Source organism: Scyliorhinus canicula, chromosome 5 (genome assembly GCF_902713615.1).
Source record: "Scyliorhinus canicula chromosome 5, sScyCan1.1, whole genome shotgun sequence".
Lineage (NCBI taxonomy): Eukaryota > Metazoa > Chordata > Chondrichthyes > Carcharhiniformes > Scyliorhinidae > Scyliorhinus > Scyliorhinus canicula.
In genome coordinates this window covers 131,315,230-131,342,272 of record NC_052150.1, presented here as the reverse complement: position 1 = coordinate 131,342,272, position 27,043 = coordinate 131,315,230, and the positions used below count along the sequence as shown (strand labels likewise).

General features: G+C 47.1%; 1 protein-coding gene across 2 annotated transcripts in view; it reads left to right on the top strand.

Moving 5' to 3' along the window:
- epb41l4b (erythrocyte membrane protein band 4.1 like 4B) overlaps nucleotides 1-27,043 on the top strand; it is a 506,687-nt gene that overhangs the window by 320,238 nt on the left and 159,406 nt on the right. For both annotated transcript variants that reach the window (XM_038797675.1, XM_038797674.1), the window contains exon 16: nucleotides 26,573-26,742. In XM_038797675.1, coding sequence (XP_038653603.1) covers nucleotides 26,573-26,742 — 170 coding nt within the window. The remainder of the gene's footprint in view (nucleotides 1-26,572; nucleotides 26,743-27,043) is intronic.

The window sequence follows — 27,043 nt, the reverse complement described above, 5'->3', positions numbered from 1 at the left end:
GGATGTGTAGGTTAGGTTACAGGGTTGTTGGAATAGGCTAGAGTCCTCTTTTAGAGGGTCGGTGCAGACTCGATGGGCTGAATGGCCTTCTGTCCTGTAGTGATTCTATGATTTAAACTCAATTTAAACATTTTCATCCTCCTGTTTAAGTTCCTTCAAGACCTAGCCCCTCCTGACATTTGTGATCTCCTCCAGCCCTACAGGCCTCTGAGATTTCTGCACCCATGAGGTCTCATGACATCTGGTCAAACATGAGTAAGAGAACCTCCTGCTTTTTATCAAGTTGCCCTCTGCCCCCTCCTCCCCACCCCCCTGCAGCTGATGAATTAGTACTCTAGTGTTGAACATGGAGGAGCATTGATTCATTCCTTGGAGGGAATACTGAGGGTGACAAAGGCGCAGAATGTACATTGGATGGGGCCTTCAGTATCCAACACCGAGAGTGACACGGTAGCACCACCACAGGCTGTGCAGGCGGGTCCTAAAGGACATATCTGCTAGATTGGGTCAGCGGCAGGTAGTGAAGGGACCAGCAAGAGGAAAAAATACACTTGACCTCATCCTTACTAACTTGCCTGCTGCAGATGCATCTGTCCATGACAGTATCAGTAGGTAAGACCACTGCATAGAACTTGCGGAGATGAAATCCCATCTTCACATTGAGGATAGTTCTCCATCCTGCTGTGTGGAACTACCGTCATGTTAAATGGTATAACCTTTGAACAGCTCCAGCAACTCAAGACATGAGGCGCTGTGGGTCAGCCACAGCAGTAGAATTGTATTCAGCTACAATCTGTATCCTCATGACCCGGTCTATTCCTCACTCTACCATTACCACCAAGCCAGCGGATCAACCCTGGTTCAATGAAGAATGCAGGAGGACATGCAGCGCCAGGCATAACTAAAAATGAGGTGTCAACCTGCCATCACTACAACACGGGGCTAATTGCATGCCTAACAACATAGGCAGCATGTAATAGATGGAGCTAAATGATTCCATAGCCAACAGATCAGACTTAGGTTTTGCAGTCCTACCATATCCAGACTTGAATGTTAGTGGACAATTAAACAACTCATTGGAGGAGCAGGAGAGGCTCCACAAACATCTCCATCGCAATGATATAGGAGCACAGAACACAGTGCAAAAGATAAGGTTGAAGCATTTGCAATATAGCCAGAAGTGCCAAGTGGATGGACTATCTCAGCCTTCTTTGGAGGCCCCAGCATCACAGATGCCAGTCTTCAATCAATTCGATTCACTCCACACGCCATCAAGAAATGGCTGAAGGTACTGGATACAGTAAAGACTATGGGCTCTGACAATATTCCAGTAATAGTACTGAAGACTTGTGCTCCTGGACTTGCTGTGCCCCTAGTCAAGCTTTTCCAGTACAGCTACAACACTGGCATATACCCAGCAATGTGACAAATTGTCCAAGTGTATCCGGTACACCAGAAACAGGATAAATCCAATCCCGTCAATTGCTGCCCCATCCGTGTTGTCTCGGTCACCAGTAAAGTGATGGAAGAAGTCATCAATATCGCTATCAAGTCTTACTTCTTAGAAATAGCCTGCTCATTGGCGCCCAGTTTGGGCTCTGCCCGGGTCACTCAGCTCCTGACTTCATCAGAGCCTTGGTTAAACATGGACTCCAGAGGTGAGGTGAGAGTGACTGCCCTTGGCATCAAGGCAGTGTTTAGCGACTATGGTATCAAGGAAGATATGTCAAAACCTACAGCCCAGGGACTGCAGCAGTCCAAGAAGTCAACTCACCACCACCTTCTCGAGCAATTAGGAATGGGCAATAAATGCTGGCGTAGCCAGCGCCACACACACCCTGCAAATATTTTTTACACACTCCCCAAAATCTGGCTTCTTGTTCATCCATGATTTGTATTGCTCGACCTTTGGCACCATGCCTTCAGCTGCCTGAGCCCTATAATTTGGAATCCCCTCCCTAAGCTACTTTTCCCCTATATCTCTCCTCTCTTTTGAGTCACTCTTTAATACCTACCTCCTTGATCAAACGGTTGGTTACTTCCTCTAATACCTCCTCATAGTGATTGGTGTCAATTTTGCCTGAAAACGTTTCTGTGAATGCCTTTAGACATTTTTTCAATGCTTGTTCAAGTCCAAGTTGTACTTATGGTATTTTCTGATGTTTCTTTAGAGCCAAGAGATTATTGATGGTTTGAATATATCATCTAAGACTAGAGTTCCCTGGATACTAAAGATAAAAATTTAAATGAAATAGAAAGGAGGCTTGTGAGCTTATGATAAATGTCAAGTTCATAATTCTGCAGAGAACCAAGTTATATGCAATAGTACAGTGGAGAAATTAAAAAGGAAATGAGAGGTAAAGAGATCACATGAGAATAGATTAGCAGGTAGCATAAGCGAAGTGAAAAGTCTTTTGTAAATAATAAAAGGGTAGTTAATAAAAGGGTAGGGGTGATGAGGAAACTAAAGAAAGATGATCTTGTAGAGGCAGAGGTTCAAAGATGTGCAGAGTAGGTATTTTGGCCATTCTAAATTGCCTTAGTGTCCAAAATGGTTAGGCGGGGTTACTGTGTTAAGGAGATTAGGGTGGAGGCATGGGCTACATAGGATGCTCTTTCCAAGGGTCGGTGCAGATTCCATGGGCCAAATGGCCTCTTTCTGCACTATAAATTCTATGATTCTATGCCGGACATAGTAAATAAGTGCCTTGCATCTGTCGTAACCGAAGAAGATGCTGCCTGTGTCACAGTGATGGAGGAGGTGGTGGAGAAATAGGCTAAAATGAAAATAGGTCACGAGGATGTACTTATAGGTTGGCAATGCTCAAAATAGAAACATTAACTGGTATAGATGGGATGTATCCTGGGTTACTCTGGCCACAATCTTCCAATCATCTTTGGATATGGTAAAATGGGGCCTGAGGACAGGAGGATTACAGGGGTTACACCACTGTCTAAAAAAGTGAAAATGGGTAAGCCTGGCAATTAACGACCAGTTGGTCTAATATTGATGTTGGAGGAACTTTTAGACATATTGATCTGGGACCAAATTAATTAGCACTTGGAAAAATATGGGTTAATTAATGAAAGCCAATAATTGTTAAATTATGGAATAACAGTTGAAAATGCTGATTAAACCCAGCAGGCCTGGCAGCATATGTGAAGAGAGAAACAGAGTTAATGTTTCGAGTCCATATGATCCCTCTGCAGAACTGTTAAATTGTGTCTGATTGAGTTATTTGTCAAAGTAATGGAAAGATTGATGAGAGTAATGCAGTTGATGAGTGTGTGGTGAATGTAATTCACACTATTGTATTGTGTCCTTGTGGGCTCTGTCTGTGAGCCGTTGCGCGGCTCTGCCCATAGGGCGAGATGAGGAGCTTGTACAGGGCTCCACCCTCAGCTCAGCCCATGGCTACCGCCCATGGCCCCTCCCACTACCGGAAGTATAAAGTGCTGCAGCCGTGTGAGCCTGCCCTCAGTTCTTCTGGTCGCAGGCAGGCTCAGTTGTAAGTCTATTAAAACCACAGTTTACTTCCAATCGTGTCTCGAGTGAATTGATGGTCACATCAATTTAATAGACTTAGAAAACTTTAAGAAAACTACTATGGAATCAGCCCTCAAACCTGATCGACTAGAACTCGACCCGCAGGCTGCAGAGGCAAAGGAAATCTTTCTACACTGGCTTCGGTGTTTCAAGGCCTACCTGGCTGCATCGACCACCTCCGAGACTACAGAGGAGCAGAAACTCAGCCTACTGCATGCACGGGTGAGCCATCGCATCTCTACACAACTCAACTGTACCGACTTGTATACCGATGCCCTCGCTATGCTCGACCGATTATACGTGCAGCTGATAAACGAGATCTACGTGCGGCACATTTTCGCTACCCGCCACCAGCGCCCCGCAGAGTCGCTAGAGGACTTCCTGCGCGACTTAAAAGCACTTCCTCGGGACTGCAACTTTTAGGCTGTAACTGCCTCCCAGCATATAGAACTCGCTGTCCGTGTTGTGTACGCTGCGGGGGTCAGGTCTAACTATGTGCGCCAGCGACTACTCGAAAAGGGGGCCCAGAACTTGGAGGACACGGTAGCGCTGGCAACCACTATGGAGGTCGCATTTCAAAGTCTCAACTCATTCCCCGCAGACCAAGCAACCCCATCGTGGACCCCCGACCAGCAACTGCCCCAGGCCTGCGCCACGCAGCCACCTACCCAACCACCCACTATGGAGCACCAGCGTGCCATTTTTGTGGCCAGCCCCAACACCCACAGCAGCACTGCCCGGCTCACAACGCGACCTGCAGCAGCTGCGGTCGAAAAGGACATTATTCCAAAGTATGCCTGGCGAAATCAAAATCCTCTAACTCCTCCGCAATCCAGAACAATCGCTCCCCCAACTCGCAGGCCCCGCAACGTTGCAGCGTGTCTGCCGCCTCCGCCTGACATGTGCGACTCATGGGGGCCGCCATCTTGGCAATCCTCCCCCACGCGGCCGGCCATGTGTGAGTCATGGGGGCGCCATCTTGGGTGCCATCTTCCTCGCCGCCTCCTCGGCGGACCCCTACCTCCACTCACTATCTGCAGCTTAGCGACTCTAAAAATCGACCCCCCTCCACTCTTCGCTAACCTGATGGCTAACTGTAAACCAGTAGCCACCCGCAGCAGGCGGTACAGCCTGCAGGACAGAGTATTCATTAGAGCCAAAGTCCAGCGGCTCCTACGTGAGGGAGTCATAGAGGCCAGTAATAGCCCCTGGAGAGCTCAGATGGTGGTCGTCAAGACCGGGGAAAAGTAACGGATGGTGGTTGATTACAGCCAAACCATTAACCGGTTCACGCACCTCGATGCGTACCCCCTCCCCAGAATTGCAGACATGGTCAACCAGATCGCCCAGTACCGCATATTCTCCACGGTGGATCTGAAGACTGCATACCACCAGCTCCCAATCCGCCCGGAGGACCGCCACTACACGGCGTTCGAGGCAGATGGCCGCTTCTTCCATTTCCCCTTTGGCGTCACGAATGGGGTCTCGGTGTTCTGGGGCTGCGGGCCACGTTTCCGTACTTGGACAATGTCACCATCTGCGGCCATGATCAGCAGGACCACGACGCCAACCTCCACCGATTTCTCCAAACCGCCCAGAAACTCAATCTCACAGACAATAAGGACAAATGCGTTTTCCACACTACCAGACTAGCCATCCTCGGCTATGTCGTGGAAAACGGAGTCCTGGGCCCCGACCCAGACCGTATTACAACTCCCTCTCCCTCATTGTCCCAGGGCCCTCAAGAGGTGCCTGGGATTCTTCTCTTATTATGCCCAATGGGTCCCCCAGTATGCGGACAAAGCGGACCCACTATTTAAGACCACACTCTTCCCACTGTCAGCTGAGGCCCGCCAGGCCTTCAACTGCATCAAGGAGGACATCGCCAAAGCCGCCATGCGGGTGGTGGATGAATCCGTCCCTTTTCAGGTGGAAAGTGACGCCTCAGAGGTCGCTCTCGCCGCCACTCTGAACCAGGCAGAGAGACCAGTCGCCTTCTTTTCCCGAACCCTCTCCGCTTCAGAACTTCGACACTCCTCAGTCAAAAAAGAAGCACAAGCCATTGTGGAAGCCGTACGGCACTGGAGGCACTACCTCGCAGGTAGGAGGTTTACCCTCATCACTGACCAAAGATCGGTTGCCTTCATGATCGACAATTCGCAAAGGGGCAAAATAAAAAATGATAAATTCTTGCGGTGGAGGATCGAACTTTCCACCTATAATTATGACATCATATATCGACCGGGGAAGCTCAACGAGCCCCCAGATGCCCTGTCCCGTGGCACATGCGCCAGCGTGCAAGACGACCGCCTAAAGGCTACCCACAACGACCTCTGCCACCCGGGGGTCACCCGTCTCGCCCACTACGTCAAAGCCCGAAATCAGCCATTCTCCACCGAGGAGGTAAAAGCCATCACCAGGGATTGCCCGATCTGTGCGGAGTGCAAACCGCACTTCTATAGACCAGACAAGGCCCACCTGGTAAAGGCATCCCGGCCCTTTGAACGGCTGAGCATCGATTTCAAAGGGCCCCTCCCCTTAACCAATCGAAATGTGTACTTCCTCAACGTCATAGACAAATTCTCTCGCTTCCCGTTTGCCATCCCGTGCCCCGATATGACCTCCCCAACGGTCATCAGAGCCCTGCACAGTGTCTCCACCCTGTTTGGTTTCCCCAGCTACGTACACAGCGACAGGGGTTCGTCCTTCATGAGCGACAAGCTGTGTCAGTACCTGCTCGACAAGGGCATCGCCTCGAGCAGGACTACCAGCTCCAACCCCAGGGGGAACGGGCAGGTGGAGAGGGAGAACGCGACGGCCTGGAAGACCATCCTACTGACCCTCCGGCCCAGGAATCTCCCGACCTCCCTCTGGCAGGAGGTCCTCCCCGACGTGCTCCATGCAATTAGGTCCCTCCTGTGCACTGCCACTAACCAGACCCCTCACGAGCAATTATTTGTTTTCCCTAGGGGCACTACCACGGGGGCTTTGCTCCCATCTTGGTTGAGGACACCGGGCCCGGTTCTCCTCCGGAAGCACGTCCGGACACACAAAAAGGACCCACTAGTAGAGAGGGTACTACTGCTACACTCGAACCCCCACTACGCCTTTATTGAATACCCCGACTGCCGTCAGGACACCGTTTCCCTCCGGGACCTGGCGCCTGCAGGATCCACCACCACCACCACCGCCGAGGTACCCCTCACACTACACCTTACCCCACGCCCTGCGCCCCCGCGCCTATAGGTTTCCTGTGCCGCCCTGAGCCCGTCACACCGGTGAGGAACAAAGCTCGGACCGAAACACCCCCGGAGTCCACCCTCATACCCACACCGACCATCACCACCCAGCCACCCGAAGAGGCTGCAACCCCGGTGCTCCGCCGATCCCAAAGGACGACTCGGCCACCGGACCGGCTCAACCTGTAGACCCGTCACCCCTGCCGGACTTGATTTTTTACAGGGGATGAACGACCATCAGAGTGTACATATGGACTGTCTAAAAAAGTGCTGAATAAAGTGTCATGTATTAGACTTGGTCGCAAAATTGTAGCCCATGGGATTAAAAGAGGAGAAGTTACATAGATATGACATTCGCAAAGGAACAGAAAGCAGAGTAGAAGTGAGTGGGTGTTTTACAAACTGGAATAAAGTGTGCAGTGGTGTCCCTAGGGTATTTTTGATGTATATCAATAGCAGCACTTGGCCATTATTTCAGAGTTTGGAGAACATATAGGGCAGCACGGTAGCATGGTGGTTAGCATAAATGCTTCACAGCTCCAGGGTCCCAGGTTCGGTTCCCGGCTGGGTCACTGTCTGTGCAGAGTCTGCACGTCCTCCCCGTGTGTGCGTGGGTTTCCTCCGGGTGCTCCGGTTTCCTCCCACAGTCCAAAGATGTGCGGGTTAGGTGGATTGGCCATGCTAAATTGCCCGTAGTGTCCTAAAAAGTAAGGTTAAGGGGGGTTGTTGGGTTACGGGTATAGAGTGGATACGTGGGTTTTAGTAGGGTGATCATTGCTCGGCACAACATCGAGGGCCGAAGGGCCTGTTCTGTACTGTTCTATGTTCTATGTTCTATATGAACTAGGAAATGGAGTAAACAGTGGGGACAGTAATTGACCTCAGGACACAGACTGGTGAAATGAACAGACGCATGGGACAGGATTATAAGGCCCCTCCCATCCAACATGATATTAAGGTCCTGCCAAAGCAAACGGAAATTTAAATGGTGCTCCAAATTCGTCGGTGGGGGGAGAACACCATGTTGGAACTGTAAAATCCTGGCCATGGGCCTGAATTTTCAGTCTCACGCTTGGTGCCCATCACCCGGAGAGACTTCAACAGGCTCACTGATATTTTCCGCTCAAACGATCATCGGTTTGCAGCAGATGGGACTTCTGTCCTCACTTGGACTGAAATCTCCTATTTAGATTGGCCAGATCAGCTCTCCACCCCATCCAAACACAGCACTACAGTGGCCGAATGAGGTACTCCAGGGCCAGGCCCGAGGCTAAGTCCTGGGAACCACAGTGTTGGTAAGTACCAGCCACCCCAGGGAGGGAGGGGAAGGAAGGGTAAGGAATACCCTGCATAAACATGAGTGGGGTGATCTTGCTGTAAGCTGGGGCACAGGGCAAAGGAGGTCCGGAGGCCTCCAGTCTGCGAGGGGAGGGTACCCCAGGGCCAAAGGGGCCTACTGATGTACGCACCCCAAACCCTTCCCACCTGCAATCGAAGGTGAGAACCTCTTCTGTTTGGTACTCTCAGTCTTTGGGCGCCCGCCAACCCAAAGATTGAGGCAGGGCAGGAAAAGGCCCTTAAGAGGCCATTAAGTACCCTTGAACATACTTAACCTTCTGCGGCAAAGAATTCCACTGATAAACTCCCCACTGAGAGAAGAAATTTCTCCTCATCTCTGTCTTGAGTTTCGCACATTTGACAATTGGAAAATTACTTTAAAAGCATAACACTTACACAATGCTAGACAATGTAAGGGTCAACATACTTTTGCAGGTCAGATCCCTAAGATGAATCACTACATTTAAAACACATTGGCATGACTAACAGTATCTAATAGTGGTATTTGAAGATGTCAATACATTTTACACTTAACTTTCAGAATGTTCTTGACCCCTCAACAAGCTTCCCCAGTGGTCACAAACTCTCCATGGAAAGGCATTTTTTAGGGCTTACAATATCCACATAAGCATATGATAATGGTGTGCGGAAGGAAATACAATTTTCCTGTTGTCCTCAAAATGGGGGACCCCAACATTAGGAGAGATGCATATGTATTTTGCACCCGTCACCTTTCTGACCTGTCAAAAGGCCAAGTGAAAATGGTGTGGTTTTGGGAACGCACAGGAAAATTTGTTTTCCCACGTAAAACCTCAGTTCATAGAATAGAATCATAAAATTTACAGTGCAGAAGGAGGCCATTCGACCCATCGAATCTGCACCGGCACTTGAAAAGAGCACCCCACTGAAGCCCACACCTCCACCCTATCCTCGTAACCCAGTAACCCCACCTAACCTTTTTTTTTGGACACCAAGGGCAATTTATCATGGCCAATCCATCTAACCTGCACATCTTTGGACTGTGGGAGGAAACCGGAGCACCCGGAGGAAACCCACGCAGACACGAGGAGAACGTGCAGACTCCGCACAGACAGTGGCCCATGCCGGGAATCGAACCTGGGATCCTGGAGCTGTGATGCAACTATGCCAACCACTGTGCTACCATGCTGCCCCTGGCATTGCATGAAGCAATTCACACTTTGTTGGTAGATGAAAATCCAAACCATAGAGTATAAAGACAAGAAAACTATGCTAAACTTGGTTAGGTGCAGGCTGAAATATTGTACTTTATTCTGGGAATCTCATTTTAGATAAACCTTCATCGCCTTGGAAAGGGTGAGGAGGAAGTTTAGTCGAATGGTGCCAGAGATGAAAGAAAAAGGTTATGTGGAGAGAGCTAGTCAAATTGGGGTTATTCTTCACAGAGTAGCGAAAGGACAAGTTGGAAATTGATTTTTTTTTTAAATTTAGAGTACCCAATTATTTTCTTTCCAATTTAGGGGCAATTTAGTGTGGCCAATCTACCTAGCCTGCACATCTGTGGGTTGTGGGGGTGAAACCCAAGGGGAGAATGTGCAAACTCCACACGGAAAATGACCCAGGGTCGGGATCGAACCCGGGTCCTCAGCGCCGTGAGGCAGCAGTGCTAACCACTGGGCCACCGTGCTGCCCAGGTTGCAAGTTGATGAAGGTGTTCAAAAGCTTAGAGTACGTAAGGAGGAACTATTTGCAAGGACAAAGGATCCGTAAACAAAGAACACAGATTTAAAGTAAATGGCAAAAGAATGAGAGGAAAAAAGCCAATTAATTATTTTAATGCAGAGAGTTGTTGGCTTCTGGAATTCACTGCCTGAAATGCCAAATTCAGTAAAAATTTTCAAAAATAAATTGAATAAATACTGGAAAATTAATGGCTTGCATGAATTTGGGGAAGAGCAGCGGAGTTGGAACTAATGTTATAGCTCTTTCAAAGAACCAGCAGAGCCACACCAGATGGCTGCCTCCTGTGGTATGTAATTTTGTTTCTGAATAAGCCAGTCTTCAGGAGAGGTTTTGTTTATAAAACTGGTGATGATTAAGTTGATTTCATCATTCCTTATTGAGCTAAAATCAAATCTGTATTCAAAACCAGGGTTTCTCAGATCTCCAACAACCCCACAATATTTTGCTTTGATATTGGTCGGCAAGTTGTTCTGTTTAAAATGTTCACAATGGAAGGCACCTTGGCTGAATATATTTACTAGAGGAAAGTATGATGTGTAATGCCTACAGGAAAGCTAAGGTAGCAGGGTAGCATGGTGGGGGCAGCAGGGTAGCATGGTAGGGGGCAGCAGGGTAGCATGGTGGGGGCAGCAGGGTAGCATGGTGGGGGCAGCAGGGTAGCATGGTAGGGGGCAGCAGGGTAGCATGGTGGTTAGCATAAATGCTTCACAGCTCCAGGGTCCCAGGTTCGATTCCCGGCAGGGTCACTGTCTGTGTGGAGTCTGCACATCCTCCCCCTGTGTGCGTGGGTTTCCTCCGGGTGCTCCGGTTTCCTCCCACAGTCCAAAGATGTGCGGGTTAGGTGGATTGGCCATGCTAAATTGCCCGTAGTGTCCTAATAAAAAGTAAGGTTAGGGGGGGGTTGTTGGGTTACGGGTATGGGGTGGATACGTGGGTTTGAGTAGGGTGATCATGGCTCGGCACAACATTGAGGGCCGAAGGGCCTGTTCTGTGCTGTACTGTTCTATGTTCTATGTTCTTGTTTCTCACCAAAATTGTGCAAATAATGGCAGATTTTGTGATTAGTGAAAAAGGAACGGTTCTTGCCACTGACCTCAAAAAGCTTCCCACAAAAATTTAGCAACCGCTAGGCTATCATGCTTTTTTTTGTTTGAGCCAGAAGAAGGTTATTTGGTCTGTTGAGTCCATACCCACTCACTGTAGAGGAACTTTCATAAGTCCGGTCCAGACACACTACGCTCTTAGTCCTACAAGTTCATTTTCCTCAAGTGCCTTCCAATTTCCTTTTGAAATCATTCATCATCTCTGCTTCCAACTTCATAGGCAGTGAGCTCCAGGTCCTTGCTCTATAAAAACATCCTTCCTCACATTCCCCTGTATCCCTTGCTCAAAACATGAACTCTACATCCCCTGTCACTTGTACCACCAGCTCATGGGAACATTCTTTGTTCCTTATCTGAACCTCTCCTAATCTTGTACACCTCTTTCTAATTTTTGCTCCAAGGAGAACTACCCCAGTTTTCCAATCTAACCTTGCAGCTCAAATCTCCTACTCCTGGAACTAGGTGATAATATGTCTTTTAGCGATCACAGCATAACACCACTAAAAAGGAAGTGTGCCTGCAATTCAACTTTAGCTTCACAGGCAGCTCTGCTGCTGCTGTCTTCAACCTTTCTATCCATGTACATATGTTTTCACCTGCCCAGTTGAAATAAATGAACACACAATATGTTTGCACAAGCCCTTATGAGTGATTGGTGCCTTTATTTCCTGAAGTGTGGTGACCCAAATTGGATGCAATAGTCTGGTTGTGGCCTAACCAGAGCTTTATAAAGGTTGAGCATAACTTCACTGCTCTTGTAAATTCTACCTTTATTTATGAAGCCGAAGATCCCAAATGCTTCACTACCTACTCTCTCTATGTTCTGAAACCTTTAAACATCTATGCACATGAATCCAGGTAAAGAGTCGTGGATTTCAGATTCTCAGTGAGGTTGAATGCTGTACTTTGGACATAACAGGAGTGAATGAGTGTATTGTGTTAAAACAACAATTTTATTCAATAATCCAATAATAATATGACCATTACAATTGATAATATAAGGGTGGCACGGTGGTGCAGTGGTTAGCACTGCTGCCTCACGGCGCCAAGGACCCAGGTTTGATCCCGACTCCGGCTCACTTGCCCGTGTGGAGTTTTCATTCTCCTCATGTCTGTGTGGGTTTCACCCCCACAACCCAATGATGTGCAGAGTAGGTGAGTTGGCCACGCTAAATTGCCCCTCGATTGGAAAAAAAATAGAATTGGGTGCTCAAAATTTATTTTTTTAAATTGATATATTTTAAAAGAATATAATAATGGGGAACCAGGAAATGGCAGAGGAGTTAAACAGATACTTTGCACCAGTATTCACGGTGGAAGACTGTAATAACGTTCCAAAAATATTAAATAACCAAGGGGCAGAAGGGGTGAGGGAATAAATAAAATGACAATCACTAAAGAAAAAGTACAGGAGAGATTAATGGGGCTAAAGGCCGATCAATCTCCTTAACTTGATGGGTTGCATCTCAGGATATTATAGGAAGTAGCTACAGTGATAGTGGATGCAATGGTCGTAATCCTCCAAGAACGCTTAAATTCTGGAAAATCCCCAGAGGATCGGAAAACTGCCAATGTAACACCCTTATTCAAAAAAGGAGGGCGACGTCATGGTCAATGGTGTCCTAGACGGGGCACCGCTGGTACTGTAAATGTGTACGTTCCCAACTGGGACGGCACAGACTTCAGAAAACAGACCACGGTGGAAATCCTCGACATCGACATAGACCAACTGATAATGGGGGGTGACTTTATCTGCGCACAGGACCCAAGGACTGACTGATCAAACCGCAGAATGGGGAAAAGACAGGCATGGCTCGGGAACTGCGAACATTCATGGAACAGGTGGACCCATGGAGGTTCCTGTCATAATATACACCAGTATATCATGGTGCAGACACACACACTGATTGACACACAGCAAGACCAATCAACACACAACACCGCAGCCAATCACCAGTTAGAGCACACTCACTATAAAGACATAGGCCATCAGTTTTCCCGTTCATTCGGGATGCAGCCTCTCAGAAGGGCAGCTTGCAGCACAGATCTTCACCATGTGCTGAGTGCATAGACTGGTTAGGATAGGCATAGGTCTTTAGTTTAATCTAACATAGTGTCGACCCTTTCACTAACCCTAACCCTAACCCTAGGGTTAGGGTTAGTGAAAGTATGTTCAACAGTTTCTAGCTTAATAAAATAGTGTTGTACTATTTCAAGTGTTGGTAACCTGTATGTGTTACTGCTGAGGTAAATGCAGTCTCCACGGATCCAAAGTACCCAACACATCAGTTCCTGCACCCCGGCGAGAGGGAATTCCCGTTCTTCTCACCGGTCCATAAGGTATATACCTGTATTGACTTCTTTGCAGTGGGGAAATCAGTGCTTCCAGGAATAGTAGGAGCAGAATACTCAGCGATAGTCATCTCTGACCACGCTCCGCACTACGTGGATGTGAGGTTAGTGACGGGCCATGCTCAACGCCCCACATGGAGGCTGGACACGGGCCTCCTGGCTGACAAAGTCTTCTGCCAGAAAACATCACACGCCATAGGCGACTATATGACTAACAACCAGAACGGGAAAGTCTCACCATCCATGTTCTGGGAGGCACTAACTGCTGTGATCAGAGGGGAAATTATAGGCTACAAGGCACACAGAAACAGGAAAGAGAGGGCGGCCAGGCAACAGTTGATTGACTCCATTATTCATGTCGATAGAAAATACTCCGAGGTCCCGACCGTAGAGCTGCTGGCAGAGAAGAACAGGCTATAAATGGACTTTAACCTGCAAATCCACTAGGAAAGCAGTGTATCAACTCTGTCAGACACGAGGGACCTTCAGTGAACACTTGAGAAAAGGCTGGCTGCCTACTGGCTCACCAGCTGAGAAAGCAGGCAGCCACGACGGAAATAGTGCAGGTAAAGGATAGCAGAGACAAACTGGTAACAGAACCAAAAGAGGTCAATCGGGCATTCGAGACCTTCTACCGGAGACTGTACTCTTCCGTGCCCCCCGACAGGAATGAGGGGATGAAACAGTTCCTCCACAGACTGGACAGGCAGAGGAAACTAGAAGCATCAATATATTTGGGAGAAATCATGGAGAGCATCAGCTCCATTCTGGCAGGGAAGACGCCGGACTGGATGGGTTTCTGGCGGACTTCTATAAAAAATTTGCGCTGGCCCTGGCCCCACATCTAAGGGACATGTTCGCAGACTCACTGGTGAGGGGCACCCTGCCTCCCACGCTAACACAGGCCACGATATTGCTGATACCCAAAAAGACAAAGACCCGACGGAATGTGGCTCTCACAGACCCATTTCACTGCTGAATGTAGATACGAAGATACACGCAAAGGTCTTGGCAAAGAGCCTGGAGAACTGCGTACCAGAGGTGGTCGCAGAGGACCAGACAAGCTTTGTCAAGGGTAGGCAACTCACTGTGAACATCGTGCGGCTGATGAATGTAATAAAGGCCCCCCCCCCCCCATCTCCCGAGGAGAGAACACCAGAGGTGATCATCTCCCTGGACGCAGAAAAGACCTTTGACAGAGTCAAATAGAAGTACCTCCTCGAGGTACTGGAGCATTTTGGGTTAGGAGCAGGATTCATCTGTACAACACCCCCAAGGCGAGCGTTCAAACCAACACCACCAGCTCTGAATACTTCCAGCTGCACAGAGGCACCAGGCAGGGATGCCCACTGTCCCCGCTCCTGTTTGCCCTAGCAATCGAACCCCTGCTGATCGCTCTGCGAGACACGAACAGCTGGACAGGCATCTAAAGGGGAGGCAGAGAGCACAGAGTCTCACTCTATGTGGATGACCTGCTCCTCTATATCTTGGAACCGCAGGAAGACCTGAGAGCAATCATGCAGCTCCTGAAAGAGTTTGGAACTTTCTCGGATTACAAACTTAACCTGGGCAAGAGCAAGGCATTCCCGGTGAACCCAAACGGGGGGAAGACACAGAGCTGGAGGGACTCCCATTCATAACATACATAAGAACACAAGAACTAGGAGCAGGAGTAGACCATCTGGTCCTTCGAACCTGCTCCGCCATTCAATAAGATCATGGCTGATCTTTTGTGGACTCAAAGAAATAATGATGTTTTGTGGAGGAGCAGAACTCTTGTCTCCTTTACTCTACAGCAACCCAGAAAATTCAACTCAAACCACCCTGCTATTTAACACCCATTTAGGTAGATCGGGGGTCTCAGTGGGGATCTCCCCAAAGAGGCCATATTTATCCTCATTGTCTGCACTGAGGCGCTCCACTTGCTGGAACTTGTCGGTGCAGCGAGAGATGTGGCATCCCGGTCTGTCGAGCCTGCACGCAATTCCTGAACCTACACCCAAGCCCCAATTCACCCCCGGGCCCCTGACACCCAAGCAGGGCACTCAGCCTGATCACCACAGCACAGAAAATGCTAGCTTGGCATCTTGGCAGTGCCCCTGTCACCTGGGCATCTTGGCAGTGCCAAAGTGCCCAGGTGGCACCAGCAGTTCCAGGGTACAACCCTGCCCAGATGGCATGCACCAAGGCACCTCCAATCTCCCGGGAGACCCCCACAAGTGCTGTTCCATCTGGTCCCTGCTTGTGGGGACTAGCACTGAACAGCACTTGCCTGAGGTCTCTAACACAAGGGAGTTAGATCCCACGCTTTGGATAAATATCGGGAACGCATATTAGAGTAAGACAAGCTGTCTCACCCTACTATGCAGATTTGCCAGAAAGTGATCCCATCCACAATGGAACTTCTCATGACATCGCGTTGGATTTCACGAACAGTGGCAACCCGGGTAGATCCTGGAAGTGGAATTTCCCGGCATCTACCAGTCACGCTGCGCACTGCTTTTCGGGTGCAACGTGACTGGTAGATCCCGCCCAGAGATTTGGGATTAGAGGGGCATTTTCAGGATGGTAACCTATAACTAGTGGAGGACCGCAAGGATCCATGCTGGGCCCACAATTATTTACTATATATATTACTGACTTGGACAAGGGAAGAGAATGCACTATTGCCAAGTTTGCGGATGACTCAAAAATAGGTGGGAAGGCAAGTGATGAGGACGTCAAAAGAGTCTACAGAGGAATATAGACATGTTAGGTGAGAGCAAAAATTTGGCAGTTGGAGTATAATGTAGGAAAATGTGAAGTTACGCACTTCACATTTAGGTAGGAGGAATATTATTTAAATGGAGAAGGACTGCCGAAAACTGCAGCAACGAGGCACAGCGGGATTTGGGGTCCTCCTGCATAAATCACAGAACGCAAACATGCAAGTACAACACGTAATTGAGAAGGCAAATGGAATATTGACCTTTATTTCAAAGGGAATGGAGTGTAAAAATATACAAGGCACTGGTTAGACCACACCTGAAATACTGTGAACAATTTTGGTCCCCTTATCTAAAGTAAAATATGCTATCATTGGAGGCAGTCCAGAGAAAGGTCACTATGTTGATCCTAGACATGGAATGATTTTCTGATGAGGTGAGGTTAAGTAGGTTGGGCCGGTACTCGTTGAAGTTTATAAGAATGAAAGGCGACCTTATTGAGGCATATAGGATTCTCAGGAGGCTTGACAGTGTAGATGCTGAGAGGATGTTTCCACTTGTGGAGAGTCTAGAACCAGAGGACATAGTCTCAGAGTAAGTGATTGCCCATTTAAAACAGATGAGGAGGAATTTCTTCTCTCAGAAGGCAGTGCATCTGTGGATCCTTAACCACAGAGAGCTGTAGAGACTGGGTCGTTAAGTATGTTCAAGTCTGAAGTAGACAGATTTTTAATCAGTAAGGGAATCAAGGGTTATGGGGATAAGGTAGGAAATTTGAGTTGAGGATTAGATCAGATCAGCCATTATCACAGTGAACACTGGAGCAGACTCAATGGGCTGAATGATCTACTTCTGCTCCATCATCTTATGGTCTCATATGAAAAAGAAGAAAGAAAAATTTATTGAAAGGAAAAAATACTTTGGATATATCTGAAGAAAAGAAGACAGATGTTTGTTTAAACATAAACAATAACTCTCAAATTAGTGCACACATTATCGCCCCCTCGTTACATAGATTACCATGTCATTGAGTAACTCCAACAGATGGGCACTGTGATCAGTCACTCCATTCCTGGCCCTTCCTCCCATCGTGGAAGACTATCCCCTCTAAATCAACGTTCCTTTAAACTGAATTATTGGCTCCATTCCAATTTCTCGAAGTATGCTAAACAGGACGATTCTCCGGCCACATAGCAGCACCTGGCCCAAATCCCTCGATGTTGGGAGAATTGCGGGATAGCCCCAAGACGGGATTTGCACCGGGCACTGAACAGTGCGTGTTGTTCCTGGCTCACTCTAGTTGATGTAATCTGGTTCACGCCCATATTTAAATCCTCATTTAAATATGCCGGGACTGTTTGATGCCGGATTCTCCCGACTCCCACAATTCACCCATCTGCCAGCACAATGTGAAGCCGGTGAGAATCACTACTTGTCTTCACCACTGGACACCAGCGCCGAGATTATCCATTCTTTGCTGCTGCAATCAGGAATCCCGATTGGGTGGAGAATAGAGCATTAGCTGAAAAACAGGATCGGCCCTGGGCAGCAACCCTTCGCCAGTCTCCTCTCCCGTGTCGCCGCCCATACCGGGCTACCCATCCCGCGCTGGCGGGAACATGCAAAGTGCGGATTTGCATGTATCAGCATGCAATTAACAGGCCGGAAGCCTGATTGACTTCCCTCCCTCCCCCCACATGTTGCTCCAAACCCTACAGTGGGGAATCCACCAGGCGGGCTAGGTGTAAGTGTGGCCAAGCACAGCCCTGGTGGGGTGGACCTCGAGGGGGATAAAGGGGGTCTTCCATTGCTAATGTGTCCCTCTTCCACTGCCAAGCAGCAAGGGGGGTGGTTCCGTAGGAGTCCTGATGGTTGGGTGGGCTTGTGCTTTAGGCTCCGGCTTGACTTCAGGACCCTCCCTCAGGATGGGGATCCTATGTGAGGACTGTCCCTTCCAGCCCTGGGCAACCCTTGGCATGGTGACCTCGGGCAGTACTCTGATCAACAGCATCATCCTGGTCAGGCTTTTAAGCTCTGAAGTGGCTTGCTCACCCTGAACTGCTCTGCCTGACAGCTGATAGCAGTCCAGGCAGTTCAGTTCCCTTTCCTAACAGCTGCTCCCTCAGCCCTATGCCTTTGAAACTGCAACTTTTTGAAGTGTCGGAGCCTTCATAGACAGCCTGTCACTGTCAGGGTCACTGTCTGTGCGGAGTCTGCACGTTCGCCCCGTGCCTGCATGGGTTTCCTCCGGTTTCCTCCCACAGTCCGAAGATGTGTGGGTTAGGTGGATTGGCCATGCTAAATTGCTCTTAGTGTCCAAAAAAGGTTGGGTGGGGTTTCGGGGATAGGGTGGAGGTGTGGGCTTGGGTGGGGTACTCTTTCATGGGCCTTTGCAGACTCGATGGGCTAAATGGCCTCCTTCTGCACTGTAAATTCTATGAGAACGCTATGAGCCCTCAATACTTTGGAAAGGCTTCAGAGTTTCTGAGATTCTTTGAAATGTTAAGCATCCATTCAATTTCACCTTTCCCTGGCTTGTGATTGATAGCTTAATGGTTCAGGCACTGATGTTTGGGGGTTTGGTTATTTATTTTTCCCTTCAGGCTTGAATGCATCTCAAGTACTCTCCATTACTGATCCTAAACACTCTTATTATGACTGACACTCCTGACCACTTTAGAGCAGCTAAGTGCTTTCACTTACTCTTTTGTAACCACAGAAAACAGCATTGTTTATGTAGTGAGGAGCTGTCAATCATAACAAGAATGCCTGGAGGGCCTAGAGCGTCCTAGGGTGGAGATGAAGATCAGGAAGAGTTGGAAGATCCTTTGGAGGAGGTCTTGACAGCTATTGGGTGAATGCAGACTGGTAAGGCTCCGGGGTTCGATGAGTTCCCAATGTAATTTTATAAAACGTTTGCAGGACGGTTGGTACCGTTACTGGTGGAGATGTTCGAGGATTCGGTAGCACAGGGTTCTCTTCCCAAGAAGTTGATGCAAACGTCAATTTTGCTTCTCTTAAAAAAGGATAAGTACCTGGTGGAGTGTCTGTCATACCGCCCGATTTCCCTATTAAATGTGGATGCTAAGATATTGGCCAAGGTATGAGCACTAAGGCCGGAGCAGTGTCTCCCTCAAGTTATTGGGGGGGATTAGATGGTTTTGTTAAGGGTCGGCAATTGTGGTCAATGTATGACGGTTGTTCAATGTGGTGTTGTCCCCAACGGTGGGGACGGAGCAGGAGGTCATTGTTTCACTAGCTGCTGAGAAGGCTTTGATAGTGTAGAATGGGGGTATTTGCTTGCAGTACTGAAAAGGTTTTGGATTGGGCCTGAATTTGTGCCACGTGTTCGATTGTTGTGTAAAGCACCGAAGGCCAGTGCCGCACAATGTGAGCTCGGGGTATTTTCAGTTGAACAGGGGAACAAGATTGCATTGGTGATCAGACCTTTGACCATTGCCCTAAGGGCTTCATACAGTGGAGGGGGATCATGAGGGGGGTTGGAAGATAGATTGTCCCTATACGCTGACGATCTCCTACTGTATGTGACAGACCCGATCCCCATCATGGACGATATAATGGCGCTGTGCTTTGGCTTATTTTCAGGGTACAAATTAAACGTGGAGAAAAGTTTCCAAGTTGCTCAGTGGGGAGGAGAGTCAATCTGGGGATGTTGCCATTCCGCTTAGTGGGTTCTCATTTGAGCTTTCTGGGGGTTCAGGTAGCTCTGGACTGGGCCCGGCTCCATAAGTTTGACAATACGAGATTGGTGGGAAGGGTCAAGACTGATATGCAGAGGTGGGAGAGTCTCCCTCTGTCCTTGGCGGCCAGGATTCAGTCGGTTAAGATGAATATTCTACCTAGATTTCTGTTCCTGTTCCAGTGTTGGTCGGTTTTACTTCCGAAATCCTTTTTTTGGAGGAGTCAAGGAATTGATTTTGTACTTTATTTGGGCAGGCATAGTGGCGAGGATTCAATGGACAGTCATTCAGAAGGACCGACAGTCAGGGGGCTTGGCGTTGCTGAGTTTGATATATTATTACTGGGTGGCAAATGCGGAGAAGGTGTTGCGGTGGTGTGGGGATCTGGAGGCTCCCTGGGTTCAGATTGAGTCGAAATCATGCAGGGAATCTGGGTTGAACGCACTAGTGACTGCCTCACTCCTGTTCTCACCGATGAAATATTAGGCAAGGTGTTTATGACTTTCATGGAGCAGATGGTGGGTGGAGAGGGAGGGGCAGACCCATGGTGGTTTTAAATCCTAGAGGTGAGGATTTTTTGTTCTTCTCTCATGTACATCAGGTCCATTCTCAAATAGACTTTCTTGTGCTGAGTCGGTCTCTTCTTTCTGGACTGAAGAAGGAGGAGTACTCGTCAATTGTCATCTCAGATCATGCTCCACATTTTGAGGATTTAGTGTTTGAGCCGAGTCCCTTTCAATGCCCGCCGTCAGGACTGGGAATGAGGCTGTTGGCAGATAAAAAGTTCTGTGAGCACATTTCAGAAAGTAAGGAGGCATGGGATAGTGGGAAATTTGGCCAGTTGGATAACGAAATGGCTAACTGATAGAAGTCAGAGAGTGGTGGTGGATGGCAAATATTCAGCCTGGAGCCCAGTTACCAGTGGCGTACCACAGGGATCAGTTCTGGGTCCTCTGCTGTTTGTGATTTTCATTAATGACTTGGATGAGGGAGTTGCAGGGTCGATCAGTAAATTTGCAGACGATACAAAGATTGGTGGAGTTGTGAATAGTGAGGAGGGTTGTTATCAGCTGCAAAGAGACATAGATAGAATGCAGAGCTGGGCTGAGAAGTGGCAGATGGAGTTTAACCCTGAGAAGTGTGAGGTTGTCCATTTTGGAAGGGCAAATATGAATGCGGAATACAGGGTTAATGGTAGGGTTCTCGGCAATGTGGAGGAACAGAGAGATCCTGGGGTCTATGTTCATAGATCTTTGAAAGTTGCCACTCAAGTGGATAAAGCTGTGAAGAAGGCCTATGGTGTGTTAGCATTCATTAGCAGAGGGATTGAATTTATGAGCCGTGAGGTGACGATGCAGCTGTACAAAACCTTGGTACGGCCACATTTGGAATACTATGTGCAGTTCTGGTCGCCTCATTTTAGGAAGGATGTGAAAGCTTTGGAACAGGTGCAAAGGAGATTTACCAGGATGTTGCCTGGAATGGAAAGTAGGTCTTACAAGGAAAGGTTGAGGGTGCTAGACCTTTTCTCATTAGAACGGAGAAGGATGAGAGGTGACTTAATAGAGGCTTATAAGATGATCAGGGCAATAGATAGAGTGGACAGTCACAGACTTTTTCCCCGGGTGGAACAAACCATTACAAGGGGACATAAATTTAAGGTGAATGGTGGAAGATATAGGGTGGATGTCAGAGGTAGATTCTTTACCCAGAGAGTAGTGGGGGCATGGAATGCACTGCCTGTGGAAGTAGTTGAGTCGGAAACATTAGGGACCTTCAAGCCGCTATTGGATTGGTCCATGGATTACGGTAGAATGATGGAATGTCGAGTAATTTGTTCTTAATCTAGGACAAAAGTTCGGCACTACATTGTGGGTCGAAGGGCCTGTTCTGTGCTGTATTTTTCTATGTTCTATATCCTCTGCCATTGCGGAGTTCCTTATCGTCAACAAGAACGACCCTGTATCCCCTTTTACGTATGGGTGGCCCTTGAGGTGGTCATTAGGGGAGAGATCATTTATTTTAAGTCATATAGAGATAGGCCTGGGAGGGTGGAGTGGAAGAAGCTGGAAGAAGACTCCATCCTCGAGGTGGACCGTCAGTATTCGATTGTCCCTGCACCAGCTGGCATCTAGGAAGTAATTGCAGACAGAATTGAACTACTCTCAACAGAAAGATGAGACTTTGAGCTACTCTCAATGGGTAAGGTGGGAATTTGAGCTACTCTGAAAGGGCAAGGCCAGCTGCGACACGTATGAACATGGGGAGAAGGCCAGTCGTCTTTTAGTGCGTCAGATGAGGCGGCCTCCCGGGAAATTGTTCAGATGTGGGACTCGGATGGCAGGTTGATCTCCACCCCAGGGTAGGTTAATGCAATGTTTGAAGAGTTTTATCAAAAGCTGTACAGATCATAGCCCTTAGAGAAGAGGTTTCCCATGATGCAATTTTTGGTAGGGTTGTTCTTCCGGAGGGGGAGGGGGGAGCAGGGAGGAGTTGGAATCCCCGTTGGGTCTCGAGGAGGTGATCAAGTGTATTGCTTCAATGCAGCTGGGCCCAGATGCTTTCCTATTGAATTTTATTAGAAAGTTGCAGGGCAGTTGGCCCCACTCATATTGGACATGCTTAACAATTTCTTGGCCCATGGGGCTTTGGCAGCTACATTGGTGCAGGCATCCATTTCCTTGATTCTGAAGAATGCTAACAACCCTATGTTGTGTGGGTCATATTGGGTGATTTTGTTGCTAAATGTGGATGCTAAGTTGTTGGCTAAAATGTTGACAGTGAGGTTGGAGCCCTGCCTTCCAGGGATGATATCGGAGGATCAGATGGATTTTGTTAAGGGTCGACAACTGTCGGCCAATGTAAGTTGTCTATTAAATATCATCCTGTCCCCCCTCTCCACTGTCTGATCTGGAGGTGATTTGTTTCATTGGATGCGAGAAAGCATTTGATAGTGTCAAGTGGGAGTACCTATTTAAATTTTGGGGAGATTCGGTTTCAGACCAAAATTCACATCTTGGATCCATTTGTTGTACAGAGCTTCCACTGCTAGTGTCTGTACAAATGGCCAGAGCTCAGGCTGCTTTCAGCTTGGTAGGGGTACAAGGCAGGGTTGCCCACTGGCTCCACACAGTTAGTAACTCGCCACATTAAAAAACTTCTCCTCAGCTCACCCCTGTTGGTTTTGTAAATCAGATTAAATCTGTATTCGTAGGTTATTGACACTCCTGCCAGTGGAAAGCTTTTCCTTATTTATTCTGCCAATACCCTTCATAACTTTGAAAGATGATGTAAAGAAGCAGATGACCTGCTTCTTTATATCACGGACCCACTGTCTGTGTGGAGTTTGCACATTCTCCCCGTGTCTGCGTGGGTCTCGCCCCCACAACTCAAAGACGCCCCACATCCCAGGCTGCCTTGTGGCTCACCCTCCGGGACCCTCAGGGGAACAGGATATCCCTCCGCGTCCAGGAGCCTCCCCAGGTCAGCGTCCCCGAATCTTGGGGCTGTCATCTCGGCGCCATTATTGTGAGCCGGTTGGGGTTGGTTGAGAAAGTGCAGCTTAAGTGCTGCTCGACGTTGTTGGTGGGTGGCTGGTAAGCGCAGTCCCGGTGAATCAGCTGGTGAGCCGGCATTCGTGGCAAGAAGCCCGTGAGACCGCATTAAGTGGGCCAATTAACGTTGAATAGCCTTGCTGGGCCGAGCGCCGGGAAGCTCAAGGCAATTCCTGCTCGCTAGCACACTTAGAAATTTTTCCGGAGATTTGCGGCCCAGAAGTTGCTGCCAGTTTACGATTAAGGAAGCGCAACAATGCCTTTACTTCCTCAGAAATGACTGAGTGCTGACAGTTTTCATATAATTACAACAGCAAATTCCAACTGAATGAATACAATTTCAGATTTACACCGCATGGAAGGAGGCCATTCAGCCTATTGTGCCTGTGATGGCTCTTTGATGGAGCTATCCATTTAGTTCCACTACCCTGCTCTTTCCTCATGGCTCTGGGAGTTTTACTCCTTTCAATTATGTATTCAATTTCTTTGGAAAGTCATTATTGAATTTGCTTCTAATACCTTCTTGAATAGTACATCCATCAGGTAGTAACTCGCCACATTGAATAATTCTCCTCTGCTCACCCCTGTTGGTTTTGTAAATCATATTAAATCTGTGTTCGTAGGTTATTGACACTCCTACCAGTGGAAAGCTTTTCCTTATTTATTCTGCCAATACCCTTCATAACTTTGAAACCCCTCTATCAAATCTCCCCTTAATCTTTTCTGCTTTAAGAATCTAAAATCTAAGGGTCTCTGGTCTCTCCACAGGCTCTCATCCCTCATACCATCCTGAAAGATGTCCTTGGGCATCAAATAATTGAAATGAATATGCTTTCGGCGAAATTGTTACATTTAAGGGGAGTCTCTTAGAAATTGATTCAGAGTACAAAATGAAATATTGCCTCATGAAGCTTTTTTAAAAAAATTTTATAAATCAGATTTCTAAGTAGCTGTATTAAGTTGGAAGCCTAATCACCATAAGACCATAAGATATAGGAGCAGAATTAGGCCATTTGGCCCATCGTCTCTGCTCTGCCATTTGATCATCCGCATTCTCCTGCCTTCTCCCCGTAACTCCTGATTCCTGATTATTAATCAAGAAATCCCCTTATTAATCAAGAACACCAGATTTGTACTTGAGGTATCGCCTAACGGGCTACAGCATTGTACAATGACAGCAATCTCCCCCTCAATGTCAGCAAAACAAAGAAGCTGGTCATCAACTTTAGGAAGCGAGGTGTAGTACATGCCCCTGTCTATATCAATGATATTGAGGTGGAGATGGTTGACAGTTGCAAGTTCCTAAGTGTGAATATTACCAACAATTTGTCCTGGTCCACCCATGTCGTCGTTATGATTAAGAAAGCGCAACAATGCCTTTACTTCCTCAGGAAATTAAGGAAATTCTGAAGGTCCACAATGACTCTTACCAATTTATATAGATGCACCATAGAAAGCATTCTATCTGGTTGCATTACAGTTTGGCATGGCAACTGTTCTGCCCAAGATCATAAGAAATTACAGAGCGTTGTGATCGCACCTCAGTTCATCACACAAGCCCATCTTCCATCTCTTGACTCCGTCTATTTTTCCCGCTGCCTTGGGAAAGCAGACAATATAATAAAAGACTCCTCCCATTCTGCTTGTTCTTTTTTCCAACTTTTTCCATCGGGCAAACGATACAAAAGGTTGAGAACTCGTTGTAACATATTCAAAAACAGTTTTTATCCTGCTGCTTCTAGACTGTTGAATGGCCCGTCTATATATTAAATTGATCTTTCTATGCATTCTTCCTTTTTTATAGTTGTAATTATTTCTTGTATGTTTTACTTAGTATATGTATGGACTGATCCGTCAGGTCTGTACACTGAATAATACTTTTCACTGTACCTTGATACATCTGTCAGATTTTATCAATAAACAATACTGTCCAAGAGCTGGAAGGTGGAATTAAACAGAATAGTTCTTTCTTGGAACATAAGAACTAGGAGCAGGAGTAGGCAATTTAGTCTCTCGAGCCTGCTCCATCATTCAATACGATCAAGGCTGATCATTACAAATCACAGGCACATGCATGCTTTGGTAGGTTTGCCTAGAAGTATAGGAACAAGAGTGGGATAACTCTTAGTCCCAAGAAGTGGGCACTGTGTGTTGTGTGAAAGAGAGAGCTTCAGTCAAAGAAAGTTGGGGGAACGATTATAACAAATCTAATTGGGATTGGCTTCATGGACTTGCATGAAATATCTAAACCGTACCACATTATTTCACTAATGAGGGAGATGGATGTTTATGAGTGAGCACTAGTACTAGTATGCAGTTCAAGATACTACTGGCACGTTCACCTATTCTACAATCATACTGCTGTTAACATTTTGTCGTACTTTACTATCACCTTGGCTCGATGCTAGCACTCATACCTCTGAATCAGAATGTTGTGGGTTTAAGTGCAACTTCAGGAGAGTTGAGCCCATGAATAAATCTAGGTTGACGGTTTAGTTCCACACTGAGGAAGTGGTGGAGGTGCCACTTTTTGGGTGAGATGCTGAACCATCTGCCCCCTGACTGGTCATAAAACATACTGTGGTGCTATTAAGAAGAACAGGTGAGTGCCCTGCCAATATTTATCCCTCAACCAGCGACATTTAAAACAACAAGCACTTATTTGGTTATTATCTCATTGCTATGCTTAAATTAACTGTTGGACTTTCTACATTACAACGGTGACTACACTTCAAAAATACTTCATTGGCTTCAAAACACTTTGTGATGTCCGAAGGTTGTGAAAGGCAATATCTGAATAAGAATTCTTCCTTTCTATGTGCAACATCATGGTTCAAAATAATACAAGAGGAGGGATTTTAATACACATACTGAAGACAATCTCTTGAATGTTTTTGTAATACTATGAGTATTTATATAATGTTTTAAAATTTACATTGATCAAATCTGCACATGACTTTGAAACCTACTGCAACCATTTCATATCTTATCGCTAGCTTCATTTCCATCTCATGTTTTTCCAGAACTGTTCCTTGGTGATGTTGGAGATGACTCAGCGCTAAGTGGTGTGCAATTTGGGCTTGTTCCCACCTATGAAAGCTTTTGCTCAAATAAGTACTGTTCATTGGGAATGAAATGAAAACAAATCGAGATAAACTGAAAGGCTCGGTTCATAATCTTGCAAAGGATGCCTCATTTAACCTTTTATATGGTCATCACCAGCTTGTATTTTTAAAGAATAGGTGAATAATTGACAAGTGTTATTTATTTTTCATGAATTTTTCTTGTCTTTAATGTTTGTAAAATTGCAGCCATCCTTTGGTAGCACCATTATTAAACAGCACCGATCTACAGCAGTTCAGCGTAGAAGAGAACGGTGGAACCCCATTTGCTGCAGGAAGGCATCATCTCCCGAACCGCGGTCTGATCACTTTGGAGTTGGAAGACACAGGCGCCTACCCTGGAATGCCAAGTCCGAGCAGTAAGTTTCAAATACCATCTTAAAGTTAAGTTAAAAGATGAGCGGAGAAGATAGTACTAATCAAAAACAAACTAAAACTATCAACATCAGCATTGATACACAATCTGTGACGTATTGTTCACTAACACCTTGCCTATTGTTCACTAATACCTTGTCTACTGTTCACTAATATCACTAATACCTTGCCTATTGTTCACTAATACCTTGCCTGTACTACAGGTTTGCTGCTAATGGCACTGCTGAAGTTAGTAACAGGTTAATGCAAAACCACAGCTGGTAGTTGAAGGCAGTGAGTAGCAAT